General features: G+C 38.8%; 1 protein-coding gene across 4 annotated transcripts in view; it reads left to right on the plus strand.

Moving 5' to 3' along the window:
* Positions 1 to 7,041: 7,041 nt before the first annotated feature.
* VPS41 (VPS41 subunit of HOPS complex) overlaps positions 7,042 to 22,848 on the plus strand; it is a 110,394-nt gene continuing 94,587 nt past the window's right edge. For all 4 annotated transcript variants that reach the window (XM_082303903.1, XM_082303905.1, XM_082303904.1 and 1 more), the window contains exons 1-2: positions 7,042 to 7,087; positions 10,960 to 10,998. In XM_082303903.1, coding sequence (XP_082160029.1) covers positions 7,067 to 7,087; positions 10,960 to 10,998 — 60 coding nt within the window. In that variant the 5' untranslated portion in view covers positions 7,042 to 7,066. The remainder of the gene's footprint in view (positions 7,088 to 10,959; positions 10,999 to 22,848) is intronic.

Consider the following 22,848-nt stretch of genomic DNA (forward strand, 5'->3'; position numbering starts at 1 on the left):
AATACAAGTAGACCAATCATGTCCAAGGTACGTCTGTGCATCACTGTAACACAGAACATACTGTAATATAGAAGAATGTCACTGAGTAAGATTTGGAAAAGAGAGATTTTTGTGATGTGTCAGTTTAGGTAAGCCATTTGGAAAGATGCTTTTCAAATAGGTTGTCTTCTTTAAAAAGAAACACACTGCACAGAGCTGCTGGGGAACTTACTACTACATCATCTTCTGGTTACCCATGATCAATATCTGGAAGCAGCTGTGGCAGGTATGAGCAAAAGCAGCAGTATATTACTGAGATTCATGCAGATTTGTAACAGCCTAAGGAAAATAATAGCGAAATACTTGGGTAATATCACCTGTATATAGAAAGACCACAGGAGCACAAAATTATTCTGTGTATGGGTCCATACTGCCAGCTTGGCTCACTCTTTATCTCCAGTGCCCTGTTGCCCCAATCACCAAACCTATGCACGTGGCTTTTCACATCCAGGCTCCCCTCGGTAGTGAGGAAACTAGTATCCTCTGTAACGGTTTGCTCCAGGGTCTGCTATACACTGATAATACCACAGCAGACCCCACCAAGTGTGGCTCCTTCCTCTTGAGACAGTCCTCCAGCGCTACCCCAGAAGGCTTTGTGCCTTTGCACATTCCTTTGTGTCTGGACATGAAAAATCTCAGCATAATGCAAGACACCCACCTGACAGACAGAAACTCTACCTTCAAATCATTTCAGGTACTTAAAATTGGAAACTCACAAGAAAGCAATGCCTCAAGCCAGTCTGCACCAATCACCTTGGGAACCAGGACTCGCTTGCAACCTATAATGAGAATGTAGACAGAAGTGTCTCAAAAATTCAGTAACGACAAGGACTTCATTATGCCAGTAACATACATGATAAATAGTTGATCATAATGAACATGATAAACAGTTTTGTGAAAGTCACATAGTAAGACAGATAATTTGTAAAAATTTTCTTAACTTAGACTGAAGTTTTAGAAATTAAGATTCTGATTTTCAATTTCAAATTCCAGAAATGTTAGTAAAACTATAAAATCCTAGAGTCAAGAATTGGGGTCCTACCTAAATATGGATTTTCTTTTAAGAATTGGTCCCACTCATAGACAGCAGCTCTCGATACACAGGAAGGAAGTCCAATTGCTAAAAGCTAACAAAACCTACATATGAACATGGGGATTAAATTTAAGCTTGTTCTTGAGACTCTTGGACCAAACAGTATCTTAAGACTGTTCTAACCATTATGTGTTAATTTTAAATTAGATCAAATTTGAGTGTTTTCTTTGATGAAAATGCTCATTACTCAAAATACATTTATGTTTGACAATGGAATACGGCTCTTACTAGAAAAAAACACTAATGCTGCTTTAAAAAGATGAAACTAATGAATAACCAGCTAGGAAGAACATATAAATGGGAAGTGGGAACTCTTAAAAAATAGTGAGGACTCCACAACAAGACAACAAAACACAAAATATCTTTGAGGATGACATGAAGGCATCCATTATAGGTTTGCATCTATAGACTTTCATTTTTATATTGTGGTTCAAAGAGAAAAAAATCAGTGGCAGTAACTGTAAATTAAAACCTAGGAATCATGAAAATACATACTATAGGAAACAGGAAAAAAATAAGTCAATGTTAGAAGAATTAAAGACAAAGAGTGTTCTGATTCTATTAGGAAGAAGAAGGAATCCTAAAAACAGAATGACAGCTGGAAGTGGTAGAGTTATTCACAAGAATAAAATAAATGCAAGAGGGGTGAGTATCTTGCATTAGTTTAACATTAATAGTCATGTCCCCCTAGGCACAAATTAAGAAAGATGGTAACAGGTTGGAGGTATAGCAGACAACAGTCACAAAAATTATTTGTAGGATGTAAAACATCTTTTGTTAAAAGTAGCATCTTTCTATTTAACTTAACAAATAACTAAGAAATGATTTCATGTTAGGCTATGAGTACTCACATGGGGAACAGAAATCTTTTAATACAGAACTTTCAAAAGTTGCTGACAGACAATGCCATATTGGACATAATGGAGTGTTTCAAAGCTGAAGAAAGACAAATTTAAATTTGCCATAGGGATAAGGAAAACCCATTACATGCCAAGTCCTGCAATATTAGAGCTAAGGGGCACTTAGCAAAACCGGTATGAGAGCCATAGCAGAACAGTTTAAAACTGGAAAAAAAGAAAGAACTTTAAGCGGCAGGTAGAGAACTTCTGGGCTTCGTTGCCTCAGGAGATTGTGGAGGCAAGCAGCATCAGCAGGTCGAAAACAGACAAATTCATCAACAGGAGGTTCATTAAGAGGTACTAGAAGGTGCAGTCAGGTATGTGCCTTTCTAACATCCCTAATTCCATGCCAGTAGATGCTGGGGAGTGGAGCTCAGAGGTAAATGCTCTTCCCAAATAGCATCTCTTATTGCCACTGTTGGGGACCAAGCACTGGGCTAGATGGACCACTGTTCTGGCCTGGTAGGACATTTCTTTTGCGTTCTTTATTTTTCTAGCAGTGAGTATAACTGCCCTTGAAATGACTTATCAGAAGTGCAGGGAGTTCTGTGTAATTGGAAATGTTATGTCAAGGTATGTTTTCTTTTAAAAAAATGGTACAAAGAGGAATTATTAATTCAGGTAAATCTCATGGCCCATGTTAGGGAGGAGTTCAGATTAAATCACAGTGCTATTCCCGTCTGGCTTCATAATCTATAGATCTTTGAAATTTGCTCGTAGTATAAGAATTTTTCAATTTCAGACTTGCTCCTTCTTTACCAGGCCCTTAATATTTTTAACTATAAGGTTTTTAAGATGGTCCTGTACTACTTCTCCCTTTATATATAGCCCTTGTTTATCTTTAATAAATGGATAATTGTACTGGCTTTATGTTGTTTACTGTTCTTCACATTTTTTCATCTTCTCTGTGTGCTCTACATAGCACAAGAAGGTATCTTTCAATAAAGATTGCCTGAGACTGGAGATGAAGAAAGGGAGCAGAAGAAACACAAAAAGGGAGTGAGGGTCAGAGGAAGAAAAAAGACTAAGGGAAATGTTATTCCTGAAAGATTTGAAAATAATTCACTATAATTTGGAAAAGTCTTTAAATGTCAGGGAGTGCAGATCAACTATTTTAAAGCATTTGTAATAATCTTTCTGATATTATTACCACTCTCATTTTTATAAAAATAGCTGATCATTTAAATTTAATTTAAATCTGCTGCGGTGGTGGGACATAGTGGTAATGTGTACTTCCATTTCTTACCTTGCCTTTTTGGTGATATGGCAAATTACACAGGGGTAATTTTTAGCTCCAATTAAAGAAGGCAGTTACTATGACGCTTGTATGATACTACTATATTTAACAAAAATATATTTATTTAACCTTGTTAATGACTTTCCTATGAAGAATTGCATACGAGCTTAGCTTTATGAGCATGGTTTATCCAGCTTCAAGTCATTATAGTGTACTTACTTGATTTATTTGACGTTCCTGAACATATTCAAGATTATATTTATGGGAGCTATGGTACAAATTGAAAGTATCTTCACAGAAATAATTCTTTGATAGCAAGGGAAAAAAAAGAAAAGCCTTTGCAAGTTTCTTTCCACAAACAAACAAACACAAAGAGGAAAGCCTTTGAACTTCTATTGTTCTGACAACAATATTAGCTATGTTTTATCCAGCATAGTGTTTTTAAATGCTATTAACTTACAGACAACAGCACTTTTTTTTTTTTTTTTTTTTTACTGAGTAAGTGGTGGCGAGAGTGGTGAGAGATAACCCAGCTGAATATTTTGTTAGATGAATCAGTCCTACTTGAAAGCAACTGAGAGCTCTTGGAGACTGAAATACAATAATCTCTACCATGGATACTTGCTACTTGTTCTGTTTCACAGTAGTCAGGGAGAAAGTGTGTTAAAGCAAGAGATAAAAATTCTAGCAGTATTTGGAATCTGAATGTTGGTCAAGGTCCAAGTTTCAATGATAATTCTGATTTCTGTCTCCAAAGATAAATCAGAAACTCCTGAGAGACTTGAATTTTAGAAAGCTGGATGGGGGTGTCAGCATCCTGTTAGAAGTGTCCTGCAGAATTCCCGTCAACTGGAAGCTCTGCATTAAAGTAGGCACTACGAACATTAAAAGCATCATGGTATGGCTAAAATCTTTATTTAAAAAGATTTACGAAGAGTGCTACTTTTGGTCAATCAAGTTAAAACTAAACGATAAGGTAGAGCCAGCCTGTCACTTGAGATGCACCTGAGCCAAAATGCTCTACCTAAACTTCAAACTGTTCATAATCTCACCAGGGATCCCAAACGTCTCCCACTTGTACAGTTGACTTAACCCAAACTTCAGATCTACATGCTGGCAGACAGTGAGACAGAATAGTTTTTAAGGTTAGGAAAGAACATTTACTTCCCTTAGGCAATGCTATATTTTCCACTTATGCTGAACTATGCTTAAGCTTTTTATCTCCAAAGGCTGACTGGGATGTTCTCAGGCCCAAGTCTGTAGGATGCTGAGTGCTGTGCGGGAGGTGCTGAAAGATTTTAAAACCCATTGACGTCATTGCTTCTTGATGTCTTTCAGCACTTTTGGAGGATGGGTATGGGAGGGATGGCAGAATCAGATGCCAACATACTAGATTTTCCTGACACAATAAAAACCTATAATCATGGCAGATTGAATTCATACCTTAAGTCTAAACAAGAAAAAAAATTAGTTTTTCGTGTTCCTGCCAGAAATAAGTAGCACACTGTAAGTAAATCACATTGTTTATACCACTTATCCTATGTGCAAAGAAAACAAGAACAGCTGTTCCTTGACTGCTCTGTTTGTAACAAATGTGCCCTGTTAGCTGTTATAATAGCAAAGTTTACAAGATCTGCTATCCTTTCCCTTACACTCTGTTTTTCTTGGCATTTATAAAGTCCGTTATTAATGTTCATTCCAGTTTAAAAAGTGCCACAAAATGTCTCTGTTGAGGAAAAAAACAAAACCAAAAAAGCCCCAACCTTGAAACCCAAAACCCCTATGCATTTTTTTCCTGTGAAAATGGAAAAAAAAATACCATATCAGGCAAAGTTTACTTCCACTGGTTATACACAGTCTTCAAGTATCAGATAAGATAGCTTGTGCATTACATATTACAGGACAAATCCTGGCTCCATTGACAGCAATGATATTTTTTTCATTGATTTGAACAGGACTAGCATTCAAGAAGTTCAGAATGGGACTGGAATGACTTCTCTGGGTAAGCAACACAGCTGTCAGCAAACAGTCTTACATGAAAGTTCATTACAGTCTCATCTTGAAATCAGTTAAATTTCTTGCCAGCAAGGATCTTCTGAGGACCACACTTGTCTGACACATGGGAATCTACTCATTTCCAGCCTAAACGCACTAAAAATAGCTGATACCTATTTGATCTTATAGCTTTTATTTTAATAGCTCTTTTTCCTCTTCAGCTCTTTTTTATTTCCAGACTGAAGAAGCTAAGCCTTTTTCTTTTTTTTTTTTTTTCAGTCTTCTCCAACAGAACAGACCTTACATTTCTGTGATCCTTTTAGTGGTCCTTTGCCCCCTTGCTGTTTGAATTAATCTTTTTTGCAACAAAGGTGATTTGAAATTTACCGTTATTTCCAGGTGAGGTCTCAACAATATTTTGTACAAGGGCAGCCAAACATCTCCTTGTCTGTAGATATCCCTTGGCTTCTATGGTCAGAATGACATTTATACACTTCTTCGCCATGGTGCCCTGATAGCCCATAGTCATCTGGTAACAGACCAAAAAAGGAGGTTTTCTTATGTCATTTGCAAATGAAATGTATTCAAGATAGTTACATTTATATGTAACAGTTCTTGTACTGACACTGTTAACTTTAATAGCTCCCTCTCACCTCAGTGTCAACCTCTCAGTGTGATTTTAAGGGACAGTTTTCCTCTCAATTGAAATTTTGGCTATTAGTTTCTAAAGGTATGCAATGATATACATGATTTTCATATCCCAGCTAACACTCTCTGCAACTAACTTTCATTGTATGGCCTTATGGTCACCCAGCTCCAGTACAGTATTCTAAGATTTCTCCTATATTGCCAAAGTTGACCTGCACATTTTAAAATTCTTGCCTTTGATCCCAAGGGTAGCGACTAGGTAGCAACTGTAGCTCCACCTTACATTTGGAATAGCTCCGCTGGCAAAACCTGAGTGATAAAAAAGTACTGCCTATTGCTTTTTAGCTTTGGTTATATTTTTAACGTATAAAGAAGGTAATTTGGGTTCAAGCAAGGCATTCAGGTCTTGTTTTAAAAGAGAAAATGCAGCAGCTCCTAGAATTGTAGAAAGATATTTGGGCTTTCTAAAATCCTTCTCCTGACACTAAAGCACGTGTGGGCAATTTCAATATTGACAAATTAAGTAAAAAGTACAGAGAGGACAGAGGCTGCTACACGGCTCACCAGAGGATCTAATGGAAACCAGAGCTGTGCTTGACCAAGTGCTGCTCAGATGGGCGCCAATAAACGGGCCGTGTCCTGGAGAACCCGCAGTCCAGTGCACAACATGGCGGCAGGCACGGGTACGCGGCAAGTGGCTCTCAGCTTCAACTACACCCAAACCCCCGCTAACCAGAGGCCATCTTGTCATTCACTATGGTGGCCGCCTTCAGTCTGATCACAGCTGGGTGTACAAAGGTCTCCCTGAGGGAACTGAGGGAATTCAGCTTAAAAAAAAGCATGTCGCTGGCAGCTGAGGAGGGCAGAAGGAAAACCAGGCAGGGACACGTTGTCCCAGTTGGGCCCAGCCTTGCCTCTGCCCCTGGTGTAGGCTGTAAGGCAGCGCCACCGTACCCACAGCTGGGCAAGAGCCACCCCCCAAAACAGCCAACCACAACAACAATAAAGAAGAACAGAGGGGAAAAAGAAAAAAAAAAAAAAAAAAAAAAAAAAAAAAAAGAAGGAAAACACACCCTCCTCCGAAACTACATTTCCCAGGGTGCCTCCGCGCCCGCCGGCTTCCTGCCCCTCACATGACGGCTCGCCGGCCGCGCCATGGCGGAAGCCGAGGAGAAGGTAGAGGCTGTGAGGGCGCTGCCCCGTCGGAGGGGGCGAGGAGCGCGGCGGCGGGAGCGCGGGGCCGGGGCGGCCCTGGGGAGCAGAGGGGCGACGGGACAGGGCGTGTGCGAGCGGGGAGAGGCCGTCAGCCGGCCCTGCGCGGGGTGCGAGGGCCGGCGGCGGGGCGGGAGAGGCGCCGGAGCCTCGCTGCGCCGGGGCGGAGGGGAGGGGATGGAGGCGGCGGTGCCAGGACTCCTCCTCTCCGCGGCCGCGCTGCGCGGACGGGGCTGCCCGAGGCTGCCGATCGGGTTTTGCCTAAAAAAAACCTGATAGACGGCCAGGGGAGACGGCGCAAGTCGCGAAGGGCTCCGCTTTTTAGGTAACACCCGATGCAGGAACCTGGGGGCTGGGCGGGGGGGAGGGAGGGGTTTAGAAACGCAGCTGGCACCGCTCTGGAGCCAAGATTAAAGAGCTGAAGGGCCCGTCTGAGATGGTTGAGAAGCTCTCTTTGACCAAGTGGCTCGGAAGACGCGAGCACGTTCATCTCAACAGGGGAGTTTTCTCCTGACACGAAATTTGAGGAGTTTGGTGCTTGTAAGCCGTGGTTCTGTGTCCTCCTGAAGCTCCCCCTGCCTAGACTGCTCCTTCCCGAGAAAAAGATAAAATAAAAGCAAGAAGTGAAGTCCCCAGTCCTTCCAGATACTTTCTCAATGTTTCTTTGCTGAGCCAGGACTTTGACACACAGCTAAGCTGTGTGATGTTTGTCTGTCTTGAATGCCTAAAGGTGAGAGAGTCTTAGAATTACCTCAAGGTAATTGGCCTTAATTGGAGATTGGTGTCTGGTTTCCACCTTCCCAGCTGTCAGGGGGTTTTGTTGGGAGGGGCTGGCTTCTTTGGGGAAGGCTTTATCCCCTGGTGTGGTGAGTTTTTGACTGTGGCAGCATTTGAAAGGGTTCTCAGGATAAAACCAATCTGGCAAGTCTTCTTATCTTCTCTGATAATATAAGAGATTAAAACAGCCTGCATTTTGCTCTCTTTGGACTATGGTAGGAGAGTTTACCTTATTTATTTCTATTTTTTTCATGTGGGGAGCATGTGCACCCCTGCTGAAGGGGATGTGTATGCTGTGCTTGTAGGTGACTGGTGGTGGTTTCTTTGAAACCCAAGTTTCATGGTTTTCCCCTCCCAGCAGACTTAAGTTATGGGCCTAAACATATAGTGGGTAGCATCTCACATTTATAAAGGCAAGGCAGGGAAAACCCTACATCCATCATATTGGAAGGCCAGTTTAAGACTTTATTGGGAAGTTATGTTGTATCTGCTAAGTGAGAGACTATAATGGTGAGAGATTGATTCACATTTCTGTGGCTTCCTCATCTGTGTTCCCTTTCTCTGTTCTAAGGCTGTTTGAGCAACATTTGCCAGCTGGCTGAAGTGTGCTGCTGATTCGTCCCTAGAGTCTGAGACCTACCAGTGACAGCTATTCCTACATGATTTGGGATTCTGGTTGTCTACAAATCCCTTTTGAGGGATTTCCTTTTCACAGTTACGAGGCTACTAAAAAGTAGAAGCGGAGGATAATCCTCTCAGTTCACGCATTTGGAGGGAGGGGAGAGGAACCTAACAAAAACCCAGGGTAGTCATAACTGCAGTTTGCTCTTCCAGTTTGCCTGTGCGAGTGGGAGAGCTCAGGCAAAAAGCTTTTCGTAGTAAGTTGCTAGCAAAGTGAGTTAGCAGGTAAGTGTCAATTCTAAGCACCTTCAGCTAAGTTCTTGTCAGGGAGCAAATACAGTTTCTGCATTTCTTTTCGAAGCCAAGACTCTCTCTGAATTTTTGCATGTTATTTTCTGCAGCGAAACATGAAGGCCGTGAAACATTTGCCTGAATTTGTGTGCTGTTTATGAAATTTAGTAGCCACAGCTGCAGTGGCTTGTGAATACAGTAGGGATACCAGGGTACATGTCCCAAATCAAAACAGATTCTTGTCACTGGCTTTCCCTACATTTGTGTTCTCCTGAATAGCCAAAGCAAGTAGAACTGTGGGGGAAAAAATATGTAAGTGGTGTAGCTGCACTAGAAAGACTTATATACCAGCAAAAATGTCACTTGCTGTAATTGCTTATTTTGTTTGGGAGAACAGATTTTTTTTTTTTTTTAAACAAATTCTCCTGGTGATACGAACTGTGTGAATTGTATCAAAATATCAAAATGTTAATGCTGATAGTTTTGATTTGTAAAGGAGTTGAGTAGGCAACTCTTGGTATTCGAGAGAGAGGCAGTTTTTTTATTAGGAATCCGGTGATATTTTGCATTGGACTTCCTGTGTTGCTCTAGCTGGTCCAATAGGCTGAGTTACACCACAATATTTTAGTTCTGTCCTCACTTGGTTATTGTTAAATAGAATTTAAGATGCACAAAGATTATATGTAACAAAATTGTTATTTCCTGAAAAGTAACTGCATCTGTGAGTAGGGCCTGTGAGACTGACGGACAAACAGTTGTACTTGCAAAGTCAAACCTAAGCTTGAAAGGATGCCAGGATTTTACTCCCTCTTCATCTTCCCTTGACTCCCATGTTCTTTCTACTTGCAATTTCCTAACTCATGTCATGAATATAGGCGACACAGATAACCCTTCTATGGGATGCATGTTCTAGAGGTGGACTTGGCTGTAGTGAGAAAAATGAAGGAAACAGATGGCAGTAATCATGGTAACACCTCGCACTGAGTTTCAAATAACAAGTAGAAATGCTGCTTTTTTCCTTCCCCATCCGTATCTCTAGTCTACTGTGGTGGTCACTATGGTCACTAAAGGTGAAGCTCCACTAATGCAAAGGAGGCATTTGCTTTTTGCCTAGAGGTTACAATCCGTGCATTTTATAAACACAGACAATAAATAAATGTGACAAACGAAAAATGACAGTGGTTGTCAGTGCATTAAATCTTCTTCCCTTTCCATTTGTCTTTAAACTGTTGGTAACACTCTTTTTTCTTTTTTTTTTTTTTTTTGCCTTCTCTGGTGAAATTCTGTACCTATTTATCTTACTGTCCAAATACTACTTCATAAGATTTGAAATGCTGCCTTCTCTCTTGCTTGTTCTTTGTTTATATCATATTTTGTTGTTAAAATCCTTACATTCACTGTCAGCATATTAGTTGTAACCTTTTATTGCTATTGATAATGATAAATACGTTAAGTAAATCTTCATTTTGCTGACCTCTTTGAGGAGGCATTGCATCAGCAGATTTTCTCAGTGGACAGGTGAGAGATTAGCAGGAGTTGACTTACAAATTTTTTTTGTAGGACAGTAAGAATCATTGTCTTGCCATGGAGAGATATTTTAAAGGTACAGTTGCTTCAAAGGCAAGAGAAAGCCACATGGCTTGCATTGATTATGGGATGGGAAGGAGAAAGTCATTAAATGCTGGATTTCTGTGGAAAATGGTTTGGAATTATTTAAGTTTAAAATAAGCCTATATTAACAGCTGAATAGTTGAACACCGAAGTTAGTTTGTGGATAACTTGAGAATGCTGTTCTGCCTTGTGAGTCAAGACATGGGCAGTTGCTTTGCAAAACTTGCTATCACTTGTGGAAGGAGGGAAACTTCCATAGGGACAAATTCTCAGATGCTCCAATCAGTCTCTCTTTCAGGGTAACCGACATAGTATCACAGTCAGCTGGTGCTACTGAGTGTCAGCGTGGCCCTAGATTGCAAGTGCAAGCATAAGTTGGGTATGAATGGAAGGGATGGAAACTCTGAACTTTGACTTGCTTCCACCTTGTCTTCTGTCTCTTAATACAGCTTTAAAAAGTATGTTAAAAAGAGAAATACTGCTCAGTTATGTATGTGCTTAGCTAATTTTCCCCTTGTTCTTTGTGTCATTTTCAGGAAACCAGGTCTAATGAGGAATCAACAGATGAGTCTGAGGTAAGACTGCTTAAAATGTTTCATACTTGAATCTCTGTCAGTGCTAGTTCTTTGTCAGTATGGAGGGAAAAATACTACCTCATTGGTTGTTTTTAGAAGCTTTGCCGGTATTATGTAGCAAGGAATGTTAAGCTGGGCTTAAATTATTAAAAAGGAGCTGTGATTTGCTATTAGAAGCTTCTTTATATATTAAAAAAACCACAATTGCCCCATCGTAGTAAAATGAATTATCTTGAGAGACAAATTCAAGTGCATGCACTTCTGTTTTGATCGAATGAAAATTTAATTGTCAGTATAATTGTATATGCAGTAATACTACATTCAAGTAATTACTGTGTTATTTTAATAACTTTGCAGTCTAGATTTAATCATGTTCTGTAGAGTCTCTGTTCTTGAGATGACATTTTGTCATAAATTGTTTCATGTTCTGGACAGGTCTGCCTACCCTGCTGTAGGTGCTGGAAAAAGTGGTCTGGGGGTGAGGAGAGAAAGGGAGCTACAGAGGGTTCAAGAATTTGTCCGTGAACAGTAGTGTACTAACTGCAAGCCTGCCATCATTGAAGGAACCATAAGAGATCTGGAAAGAGATACTTGACTTTAGTGTGGTCTAGGATGCCTACAGGAAAGAAGAAATAAGGGTGGTTGAGCACCTTCAATTGTGGCCATCAGCAAGGACAGGTGATAGAAAGCAGGGTATTATGTTGACAAAGTGTTTTCACCCATTATGTATCTAAATGAAAGTGTCTCCTAGACTTCCAAAACTTTAATGGACTTGCTGTTAGGAAGATTTCTGTTCTTTACCTAGGGAGAAATCTTCATGCTTGGGATCTGAGTTTAAGCACTAAGCAGGCAGAAATCCTAATTTCCAAGGCAGTGGCTACTGCAGAGACTGCAGTGGTGGATTTTGAAAAAAATCTTTTTGCAGAGGATGGGGGCTTTGTTTCTTGTGGGATAATTTTTTTTTTTTTTTTCCCTCTGCCTTTCATGAGTGGCTGTCTGCAGTGGCACCATCGGGCATTCCTGGTGAGAAGCAGGGATTTCTTTGGCCCTTTAACGTTGCTGTGTGGAACAGCTGCCTGGACCAGACTTTTTTGCCTAGTGTGAAATGGTTTCATTGTGGATTTGCTTTGTGATGTGAAGAAGACATAGACAATGACTGGGCGATGACGCGGTGTTTAGTAGAATAGTAATCCTCTCAAGGGCTGTCATTCACAGCATAGTGAACACAAATACTTACCTGCCCAGGCGTGTTTTTTATATTTTCTTTAAAGCCTATTGCAAGTGAGAGCTTGTTTTAGTGGCCTTTTTAATGGCCTTTCAACATTTCAGCCCATAGTAAATAAGTATTTACTGCAGAATTAATCATAAATGGGTTGCTAGGTTGTCAGGGTTTTGTTTGTTTTTACCTTAAGTAAAAATAGGCATCATGCAGCTTTCACAAAATTGAAAGTCATACAATTTCAACAAGGCCTTTGTTAAAGTTGATGTCAATTTTTTGATGTTAATTTCACATGCGTAGAGAAGTGACAAGGAAATTTTCATACTGAGAATGTAGATGTTGGATCTAAAGAACAATCCAATCGTCATTCTAATGCCTATGAAAATGCTATTTCTGAGTTGTCTTTGAATAGTAAGTCCAGTCTGTAGTGTCTTGACACTACACAGGTAGCTGATGAAATGAAACTTTGAAACCATGTTTAGAAAGTACTTAAAGGAAGTAGTGAACAATTTTCACAATCTTAGCGTTTACATCACTCATTAGACTATTTCTAATGGTCATTCAGATAGGAACCAAAAATAGTGGTAGAATCACTAAAGTCTAAACGTTGTCAGTGCTTGCTTATATTATTTGAAGTATAGTCAAAGATAAGATTGAACTGATGGCTTCACTCCTAGCTCTTGTGATCATAAAATTAAATGATTTCTTTTGGATGGCACATAGTTTGAATAATCAGGGATGGATTTTATGGTGTCAGTACTAGAATCTGAGACTCTAATCCTTGTAGCTTGTGTCCTGTTTTACCCATTAAAAAATATAATATTTATGGTGTAGACTTTTTAGACATCTTATCATCATAGTAATAAACATTTTTGCATATATAATTGTTTTTGCACTTAATTTAAGTTCTTCCCATAGAATCGAAAATTATTACTATGGGTTTCAGAGGGCACATGACATATGCAAGTTATACTGTAGAAGTCTTTTCTGTTACGGAGGAAGGTAATTTTTAAATTCCTGTTTTTGAGTAAATGATGTCCCTGTCTGAACTAGATGTGTAAACAAAATATCGATTTTCTTTTTCTGTATTTTTTACACTGCTGTGCCATTATCTTAGTAAAGAATCAAGCATACAGTGATTCCCTTATGCAGCAACTCTTTTAGTATCATTCCTTTAGCAGCTCCTAGTAAATAAGATGCTAATTCTAACTCGTTACCTGCTTGGTCTGTTTTGAGCTCTTTAACACATGCCAGGATGTTTACTTGCACAGACTTGGTGGTAGAGCTTTGTAATAGGCATCAAATGTGGGAGTCTGCAAAAATTAACTGTCTTGAATGTACATCAGCTAAGAGCCCTTCGATGTAAGTTTGGTTCCAACTCTTGCTGCCCAGGAAATTGAGTTCCTAAGGCTGCTTAAATGTTTAATACTTTTCAGCTGTGTAAATCAGAATGTGTAAAATGCAAAGGTGTTAATTAGCAGAGATGGTGCATGTGTTCAGATGTTAAGCAGACCTTTCAGTGTGGAGATAGTGGTAGTTGTGTTAGCGCTTGTAGAAATGTAATAGATCTTTCCTGGTAACTACGTAAAACTTACACTTTTATTTCATAACCTTGTATATGATATAGGGTATTATAAGCTTTTTCTTTTCCTATAGACAGACTGCTATATATTATAGCATGATATAATGAGGAAGCAGTATATCTAACACAGTCTTTTAATTCTCAAGAGAAAAATCTACTTGGTTTGCTAAGTAATTCTACTGCAGTCTTGAAGCACAATTATTTTCTTTTTTTATCTTCTGGTTTTGGTTGTTTGGTTTTGTTTTTTTAATTGTGCTTGTGAAGTATGTTTGCTTTACTTCTCCCAACACTGTCTAATCATCAAATATGCTGCATTTGGGGCTGAGCCTGAGCAAGTTTGTTTGGCTGAGAAGTCCTAGTGCAGTGATGTTTCATTGGCTTATTTAATTTTATTTTACAGCACCTAGAGCTATGTGTTTGGACTGTCACATTTGATGAGATCTTAAAAACGGACAACAAAGTAATCTGACTTTTGGCTGTTTGTAAACTGTGGAGGAAAAAAGTCTGTGTAAATTATGTACAGCCTGAATCTGAATTTCTGTTTTCAAATTAATTTTCTTCCTTGCAACGTGTCTGTTTCTGTAAAATCTTACTTTTCTCAGTTGAGCTGTTTTCTGTGAGGCAGATACATATATTTTGCCAGCTAATTAGGAAAAGATCATGCTAATAAATGTAGAAGTAGATAGTTAAGCTTTCTTCAGTAGCAGTGCAACGTGGTGGTAAGGTGAGATGCACAATGGTATTTTTCTTGCATTTAAGTTGATGCTGCTGCTCAGCTTGTAATTTTGTCTTTGAAAGTTTTGCTTTTAATGAGAGAATGCTGTTATATTACATAATGGACTGTTGTGGAGTGATTTAAACCATTTTTTATTTTCATTTAAAACAGGTGATCTTCTTTAGTTTAAAACAAGGAATAATTAGAGTACAGCAGCTCACACAACAGCATGTATTGTGAAACGCACTCATGAATCACTTGCATTCTCTGAAGGGAGGAACTGGTTTTGTATGTCTTAATTCAAAAGAAAGTTTATTAAAGAGCCAACTTGAGTCTCCCTGAACCTCCATGCTGCTCTGTACTGTATTGCTATAGAGTGTGTTTATTTGCAGGGTGTTGTAGTTGCGCAGTATGGCAGAGTCACCGTTCATTATGTTACACTATGAAATCTTGTGAGGTCAGGTGGATGTTATTTTTCTTTTCACTGTATATGTAGTGCACAAAATATTTCCATTGAGATTTAATTTGTACTGATAGAAGCCTATATTGTACTCTGGAAAACTGCTGGTCTGCATAAATTAGTAACAGTTATTTCAGATAACTTGTATGTAGCAGAAAAATGTTTGGATCCTTGCCTCTGGGTCCCAGGACCTACAGCTTCTGTCTCAACCTCAGACTTCACGTACAGGTTAATTATGGTCTGCCTCTTTCTTGCCTGTGTGCCTCCCCTCCTGCCCCCCTTATAAAATGGAGCAATAGTTTCCTACCTCTGAGAAGTAAAGGAAGTAAAGAGAAGGTTTCAAACCCCATTTGTGAGTGTGAGGTACTGATAAAATTCAAGTCATGATGTATCAAAAACCAGAACCTTCCTACTTGATGAGGGAATCAAAGCCGAGTTATCATCCTGGAATTTGGTTAGTTATTTGTTAAAGTTTTTCGCACCTTTCTAATTTACTGGTGGGCTAATTTACTACAGGGTAAATTTTTTGTTTTGTATTGTTGGCCTGTTAAAGGAAATCACCAAAAAAAAAGGCAGGTGGGTGCAGATGGTCATTTTCTATAAAAAGTAATTAAAAAGAATAATTTTTTTGAAAAGTTGCATTAATATGTGCATTGCAGTTTTTTTACTAGGTACTTTGTGTTAGTCATCAGTGTTGCATATGTTTCCATTCTAGCACTTCCATTTTTATATCTCCTGGTCTTAGGTTTCGTTGACCTGTTTTCTGATCTTTGATCACTGGTACCCTGTGAAAGGGATATATTTGTTCATTTAGTTTATTCTTTTAGTTATTTAAACATTATATTAATAAATTCTAGTTTGTAGAGAAGAAAGTATTGTAGAAATTCTCTGTTAACCCAGTGCTCAAACAGTTTATGGTAGTTTAGAAACATCCCTCACTGATACACTTTAACCACTGAAATTGGTAGTGGTTTTGTTCTTTAAGGTTTTGAAAACTGATCAGAGCAGGAACACAGTTAGGAAACGTGTAAGCCTTAAAAAGAAGCAACTAAAAAGCCTTGATGTTTTCTTTCCTTTTCAGTGCACTCCACATCTTAGTCTTGTAGGTTGGGTCTGGATGAGGTCAAAGCAATTAAATCATATCAAGTAAATAAAGCATCTGGTAAAAAAGGCTCCTTGTCATACTCTGTTTCCATCAAAATGTTCTCTTAACATGGAGTGTGGAGCATTGGGCTGGAAGAGGTGAGCTCTTCTGTGGCTAGTAGCTTTTGAAGGGGCATCACCATTGCAACAAAAAATGGATGGTTGAAAAGTAAATTTTGCTACTGTACCTTAGTCCAACTTGCCCTTTTTTGGTCTCCTGTCTGACCTTTGGCAAAGTACTTCTTTTCATTGTGCCTCTTTTCCTTATTACTGAAAAGCTCTACGCTAGGTTGCCATTTTTCTCTTCCAGTTGTTTTAAAAATATAAAATGGGAGAAAAACGCTCAAAAAGCATATTCTGTTTCACATACCTGAGCAATCTGAAGGGAGATTGCTTCCCGCTGCATGGCTTTCATTGAAATTGGCCTTCTAAATGGGGAAAATGGAAGGAAAAGATATATAAATTCCAAATAGAAAGTTCTCCTTATTAATGAGAAAATGTATCATGCAAATAATTTATCAATTTGAGCCAGTAGGATGAGTGTAGTAAATTATTTATTGAAGTTTAAATGGAATCTTTTCATACATTAATTTGAAAAACAAGTTTGCAGTGACTAGTAACTAACATTATAATATACATTGTTAGAGGATTGACTTGCAGGAAAAATGGATTATTGCTATATTCTTTTAATATCTTCTGGTTTTGAGTGAAAATTAGATGCTTCATTTAATGAGCTATTAATATTAACCAGAAGTGCCTGTTCTATCTGTGTGTTGTGGAATACATAAAAAGTAAAAATGCTGCTGTGCGTGCAACATAAATTAAATGCAACTGCAAAGCTAGTGTGTTAACAGAGTATGCAGATGTGGCTTTTCCAAAATACTAAATGTATTCATCTGGGTGGAATAACACTCTGGGCTGGAAAAAGGAAAGTAGCAGGGAAATTCATCTGTTTACCATCCAGCTCTTCCACTGTGGTGAGTGGGCGAACTTTAAAAACTACTGTTCCCAAAACTGCACTGTAGGGTTTTCATATGCCGTACATCACAAGGTGGCAACCGGGCTGCTTGAGTAGTGTTCACAGGGGAAACAAATGTTTTCCCAAGTTCCTTACTCAGCAAAAGGAAACTGCAAGTAGAAATGTGTAGTTTCATTGAGATTTGAACTGTGTTTGGATTTTTTAGCGTTGGAATTGGATTTGGACATGGAGATAAAACAGCCTATCCTGTGCTGCCTCTGTATGGTGCACTTGATGTGGATGGACTGATCCTGTGCTTTTGAACACTGAAGTGGATTTGAAAGTTTTCAGGTGTTCTTTGCCACGCACAAAACTACCAGTAAAATAAAACAAATTGATGGGAGTTGAAGTGAAACCAAATTGTACTATATGGACTTCTTACTACTTTTTTTTAACATGCCATTTATGATGATTGCTCATGTGCAGTATGTCATCTGGGTGTTACTTCTGCTTCACAACTTGGCTGGTGCCCAGCTCCTTCAAACCTGTAGGAATGAATCTTCAATTGGTGTTCTGCAAATATAGTGTGACATTCTGTATACCACAACAGTTTTGCAAAGAAATAAAAAGTTCTCTGCTTTGCCTTTCATCTGTGTGTCATTTCATACTGTGACTGCATCCCATTTTGATACATATTCACAGGCAGCCATATCATCTTAATTTCTTGCTCCTGGTGTATATCTGCATTTTCCCAAAGAGGTCAAGGTATTAAATAAATCCCTGCGGAAAATGCATGGGGAGAACAGAAAACTGCTGTGTGAAATTTTACCATCCTAATCCATATTTGCCAATTTTACAGCCAGATTCTGGGAAAGTACTGGTGATTTGCCTTATGAGGAATCATAAAGGAACTGGATGGGAGGTTATTCACTTCACTTCCTTCACTGAGCTAACATGACTGTATTTTCACCATAGAATTAGGGGAAAATATTTTTAGCAGCGTAAGTCACAAATGTGTTTTCATGGTTTAGAAATTTCAGTCTCCATGCCTTTTGTTGTCTCGTGTAGCAATAGTTGCAGAATAGAAACTCATTCTTGTGCAGGTTACAAACTTGAATAGGTTTTTAGTATTTATTCCAGATGATTGTAACATTTATTTCAAACTGTATTAATTCTCACAAAACTTGTGTTTATATAGGGTTCAAAATACAGCAGCCTGTGCCCTTTCATATTGTCCTGCAACTGTTCTACAAAACTGGAGTAAATAATCGGGTCTTTTACAAAGATAACGGTATGTCCTCCATGCCCACCTCAGTAATTTGCGTCATTGTTGAAGTTACTACCCAGGTTGTCACTTGAGATCAGTAGTTTTATAATATGGCGCTCTATAGGAAATTGTTTGGGTGATTTCCCAATAAACAGCACCATGGATTTTTTTCTAGCTTCTATTCACCATCGCTTTACCTGCTTTTGAACCAGTGACTTCAAGATGAAATGCTCTTTTCTGTTCTTATTCTTAAACCAACTAATTTATTTTTTCTGCTTTGTTAAAATTTTCTTGTAGGAACAAACTTTTTAATATGAAAGTAACGGAGGAAAAGAGGTTTATGTTGTCTCAGTAAGTTTTAGTCTCCAGAGGGTCCGGTAAAGGGTTCAATATTTAAATTCAACACAGTAAATAAAACAGCAACATGCAATAAAATTGTGTTCCAGTTTGTGCATTACCTAGCAAACTGGGCTTTTGAAGGTTAAAGGCCTTAGTCTGAGTTTTTCTTTGCATCCGTTTAGTGTTAGAGATCTGATTGCATTGAGAGACGAGTCAGGATACTAATTCTGAAAATAGCATAGGTAGTCCCTTCATCATTGAGACAGGAACACAAGGCTGGAAAATGATGAAGCTGCACTTTGCAACAGTTGGTTGTCTGAGGGACTCAGTGTTAGCTGAATATTTTCTCTGAAGAATTTGGGGAGTGGGGTTTAGTAAACCTAAAGTGAGGATCATTTATAAATCAGTGCTTCAGTATCTCTGACCCTGAATGAAGGGAGATAGTCAGGTCCTAACAAAGTTCTGGGATCTGAACTGGAGAGGATAAAGACTGAAAATAATCATAATTTCTTTACCAGGCCAAAGGAGGCGTTACGGCCGATGTGGTCCAATTCCCAGGTGAGGTAATGAGGTGAAGGTTAAATAAAAAATTTTAGCTGTATCTTTTGTTGGGTAGTACTTGCTTCTTTGTTGAAATCTTGCGACAGTTATCCTAAAGTTTGTAAGGTGTTTGTTGGGCCCCCTTGTCCAAACTGAGGTTTGCACAGCCTCCCTGGTGCAGTCCTGTCCTTCCAGGCAATGCTGGTGATAGGAAGGTTTTGCGGATGGCCTGGAGGTCAGGGGGTGGTGTAAATCCCCGCTGATGATGCATTTTTCACAGCAGCGTGGTTAGAAGTCACCTATTCCGCTTCTTAGCGGGGTACCAGTCACTCAGATAAGTACTCATTGCTCCCATGTCAATTACGGGATTTGTAGAGGAAAGATCCTTCCCAGTCCACCGGCCCTCAAAACCAAAACTGAAACAATCAGTCCAACCCCCTGATTAAGACATCATTTCCATAAAAAAAAATAACAGTTGGAGATGGTTATGCTTTGGATCAAGTCAAGATGTCAAGACCAAAAAGGTAATATGTGGTCTTGGCAACTGAGTTCTGCTGAGTATTTTGCTGCACTTTGTGCTTCTGTACATATACAAGAGAAGTAAGTAATTCTCCCTGGAGACTGCTTTCTGGGGCTTGAGGTCTTTTTATGTGTTTATTTTTTTTATATTTGTTGTTGAATTTCTGTAATAAGTGAAGCTGCCCCCAGCAGAGCACTAAGGATGTGTTTATTCACTTTCGCATAACTGAGGATGTTCTGTGAACCTTTATTTTAACTCAAAAATAAATGGACTTGGTTTCCTTGGTTCTACTGGAGATTTTCACGTAGTTTGCAAACAGATAATTCTGGAGGTCTAACTAGTTAGTTTAATTTTTTTCTTCTGCGTGATAGTGATGACTGTTTAAATAAATAAAAATGCAAATTTCTTAGTAGGTTCTACGTGGGTTTCCAAAGATCTGGCCTGTATTAAATGTCAAGAAGAATTACTCTCACAAATTGCTAAGTAGCCTCTTCTCACTTTTTAGCAGTAATGTTGGGTTTGCACTTTGACAGCACAGTGGTTTGTTTTTTTTCTGTTTTTTAATGAGATTTTAGAATGCATCCTAAACATTAACTATTCAGATACCCAGAGGCAGAGCACTTTTAATGGCCTTTAAGCTAGGAGGAAACGAGCTAATTTAACGTTTTTCTTATAATCTCTGAAATTGCGTGAACATGAAAGAAAGCATGAAAAAAATGAAAATAAGCTGTGTTTTTGGGTTTTTTTTTTGGTTGGTTGGTTTTTTGTGTTCCCCCCCCCGGCTTTTTAGGAAGGCCTATGACACTGGGGCCTTGTTGCAGTAGAGTGTGAGTGTAGCTGCTTTGAAATTGCTTGAGGGATAGACCTCAGGTATCTTTGTATTTGAGTTTAAACGTTTTGCAGGGTCAAAACTTCCAGGCATAAACAAGGCTGGAATGGCCCCCTATAGTAATTGGAATTCTAGCTGGGACTGGACAGAAGATGTGCAGCAGAGGAAGGGCGCTTGCTTTGTAATCTATGCACCACTTATTTCCGTAAAGGCTTTGAAAAACTTTGAGGGCAGATTGTGTAGGAAGGATGACACTTCGCTGTCAGTGTTACTGTCAGTAACATAATTAAGAGTATCCGCAATCAGCAGAGCATGTAGTTCATGTGACAGACTGTCCTGTGGGCAGATCCTCTGCTGCAGGAGCAAATGTGGGCTAATGGAATAACTCCGGGAACTGCCCACAGGTTCCTTCTGGAAATTTTCTTTGCGAGAACCAATTTCAGCTGTGGTTTGTTGTTGGGGTTTTTTTGTTGTTTTTTTTTTTTTTTTTTCTACTCATGATTCCACCGCAGTTGTTCATGTAGGCGAAGTTGGGAGAGATGGGGCAGAATACCTGAAGAAGGTTGCAAGCCTGCATTCGGAAAGGCAAATGAGCATCCCTTGCAGTGGCACTGGCCTTTTGAGAGCTTATTGCACATTTGCAGCTCTCCTCAGTTTTGTATATCTGCTCCAGAAGAAGAGTTGGTAGTGAGTTTCAGACCTACTAGGTGTTAGGTGTGGGAAGAGGAATTAGTTTTCCATTCAGGAGTTCAGCAGTGACAAATGGAAGAGCTCTTAGCAGGAAGGGGTTTGTATTAGTCTTACTGGTTCATTTAGAGTATTTCATTCAATTGGAAATGTTTATGGATACTTGTTCTTTACAGCGTATTTTTAACAATTTGACTGCTAGCTTCAGCAGTAAAAGGCAAGTAGAGAACTAAATGGAATATGAGTTTCAAATTAGCATTCCTGTGGTTGAAAAATGGTCATTATTTATTTTACAACACCACGAAGGTAGCTTCCTCCTGTCAGCTCTGTGGGTCTCTGTCCCTTTCATAATTTAAGGCTGCCACGTGTGGAGCGCTTTACACATTTTGTGCAGTATATTTTTCTTTTTCTCTTAATACATTTCACAAGAATTTCAAAATTCAGTTGGGCTTGTTTTGCTTTGGGTTTTTTTAGGCAGAAAATACTGAAGAAGTGTTATGTGGTGGTACAAGAAACACTGCTGTAAAATTTCTTTTCAAATGTTTAGAATCCTCTAGGATGGTTTAAAGGACTTCTCTTTAATTGAAAGTGCCATACACTTAGTAAAAATCCATGTTAGTTGAGAAATTGATCCCCCCCTTAAAAAAGGAAAGCTGTGAGTTTTCTTGCATGGGGTAAATGTCACCCTGTTTATATCTTAGCTTTGCTGCAAGTCAGGACTTGTACTATTCCTCTAGGTTGTCATAGAAACGCAGCTAACTGTCATCTCAACTCAGGCTGCTGATGGTTTTATTTGTAGGTTTTCAGGATTATTAAAATTTAACAAAAATTATTGATTTGCTTTTTATTAACACTGGCTTGTGTTTACTTTAGAAGTTCAGACTGCATAAAAGCTTTTCCTGATAGAAAAATACCTTTAAAATGATTAAACTCTGATACTCTGAATAAGAGATCATCAAATGCATCTAATATATGAGGTAGAGTCTGAAGCAGTAGAGAAATCTTGCATTTTTGCAAATCACCTTTTTCATTCCTTTTTGTTTACAGCAAGGTACCCCCACCTCATTTCAATTCACCTTTTAGCTTGACTTTTACTTAACATAGAAGATACCTGTCAAGAAAGCGTGAAATGGGTACATCATCATGCCTAATATTTGAAGTTTTCGTTTTATTTACTTTTTTTGAAGCCTGGCAGAATGCTTCGGTGCACTGACTTTTGAAAGCGTATGTTTTTTGTATATGCATGTGGAGGAAAAATTACTGAGTTTTCACTCATAAATACGACAGGCAAAACTTATTTACAGTAACTTTATCTAATGGTCCATGGATGAATGCTTTTATGCAAACTACTCAAGAGACTAGAATTAACTTTTCACGTTGGTTGCACATTTGATGTCCAGACTCCAGCAACATGTGGGATCTTATAAAAACTAGATGACTGGAGTTCAATTTTTACTTTTATGAATTTATTCAATGATTACCCATGCATTTCAAGTGTAATCTTTGTAAGCAATGTATAAAATGCAGTAATGTATTAATTGCTGTAAAATAGACGCATACTTCCTCATGCCTTCCTTCCATCACATGTATG

The sequence above is a fragment of the Platalea leucorodia genome (assembly GCF_965183815.1).
Source record: "Platalea leucorodia genome assembly, chromosome: 1".
In the NCBI taxonomy this organism is placed as follows: domain Eukaryota; kingdom Metazoa; phylum Chordata; class Aves; order Pelecaniformes; family Threskiornithidae; genus Platalea; species Platalea leucorodia.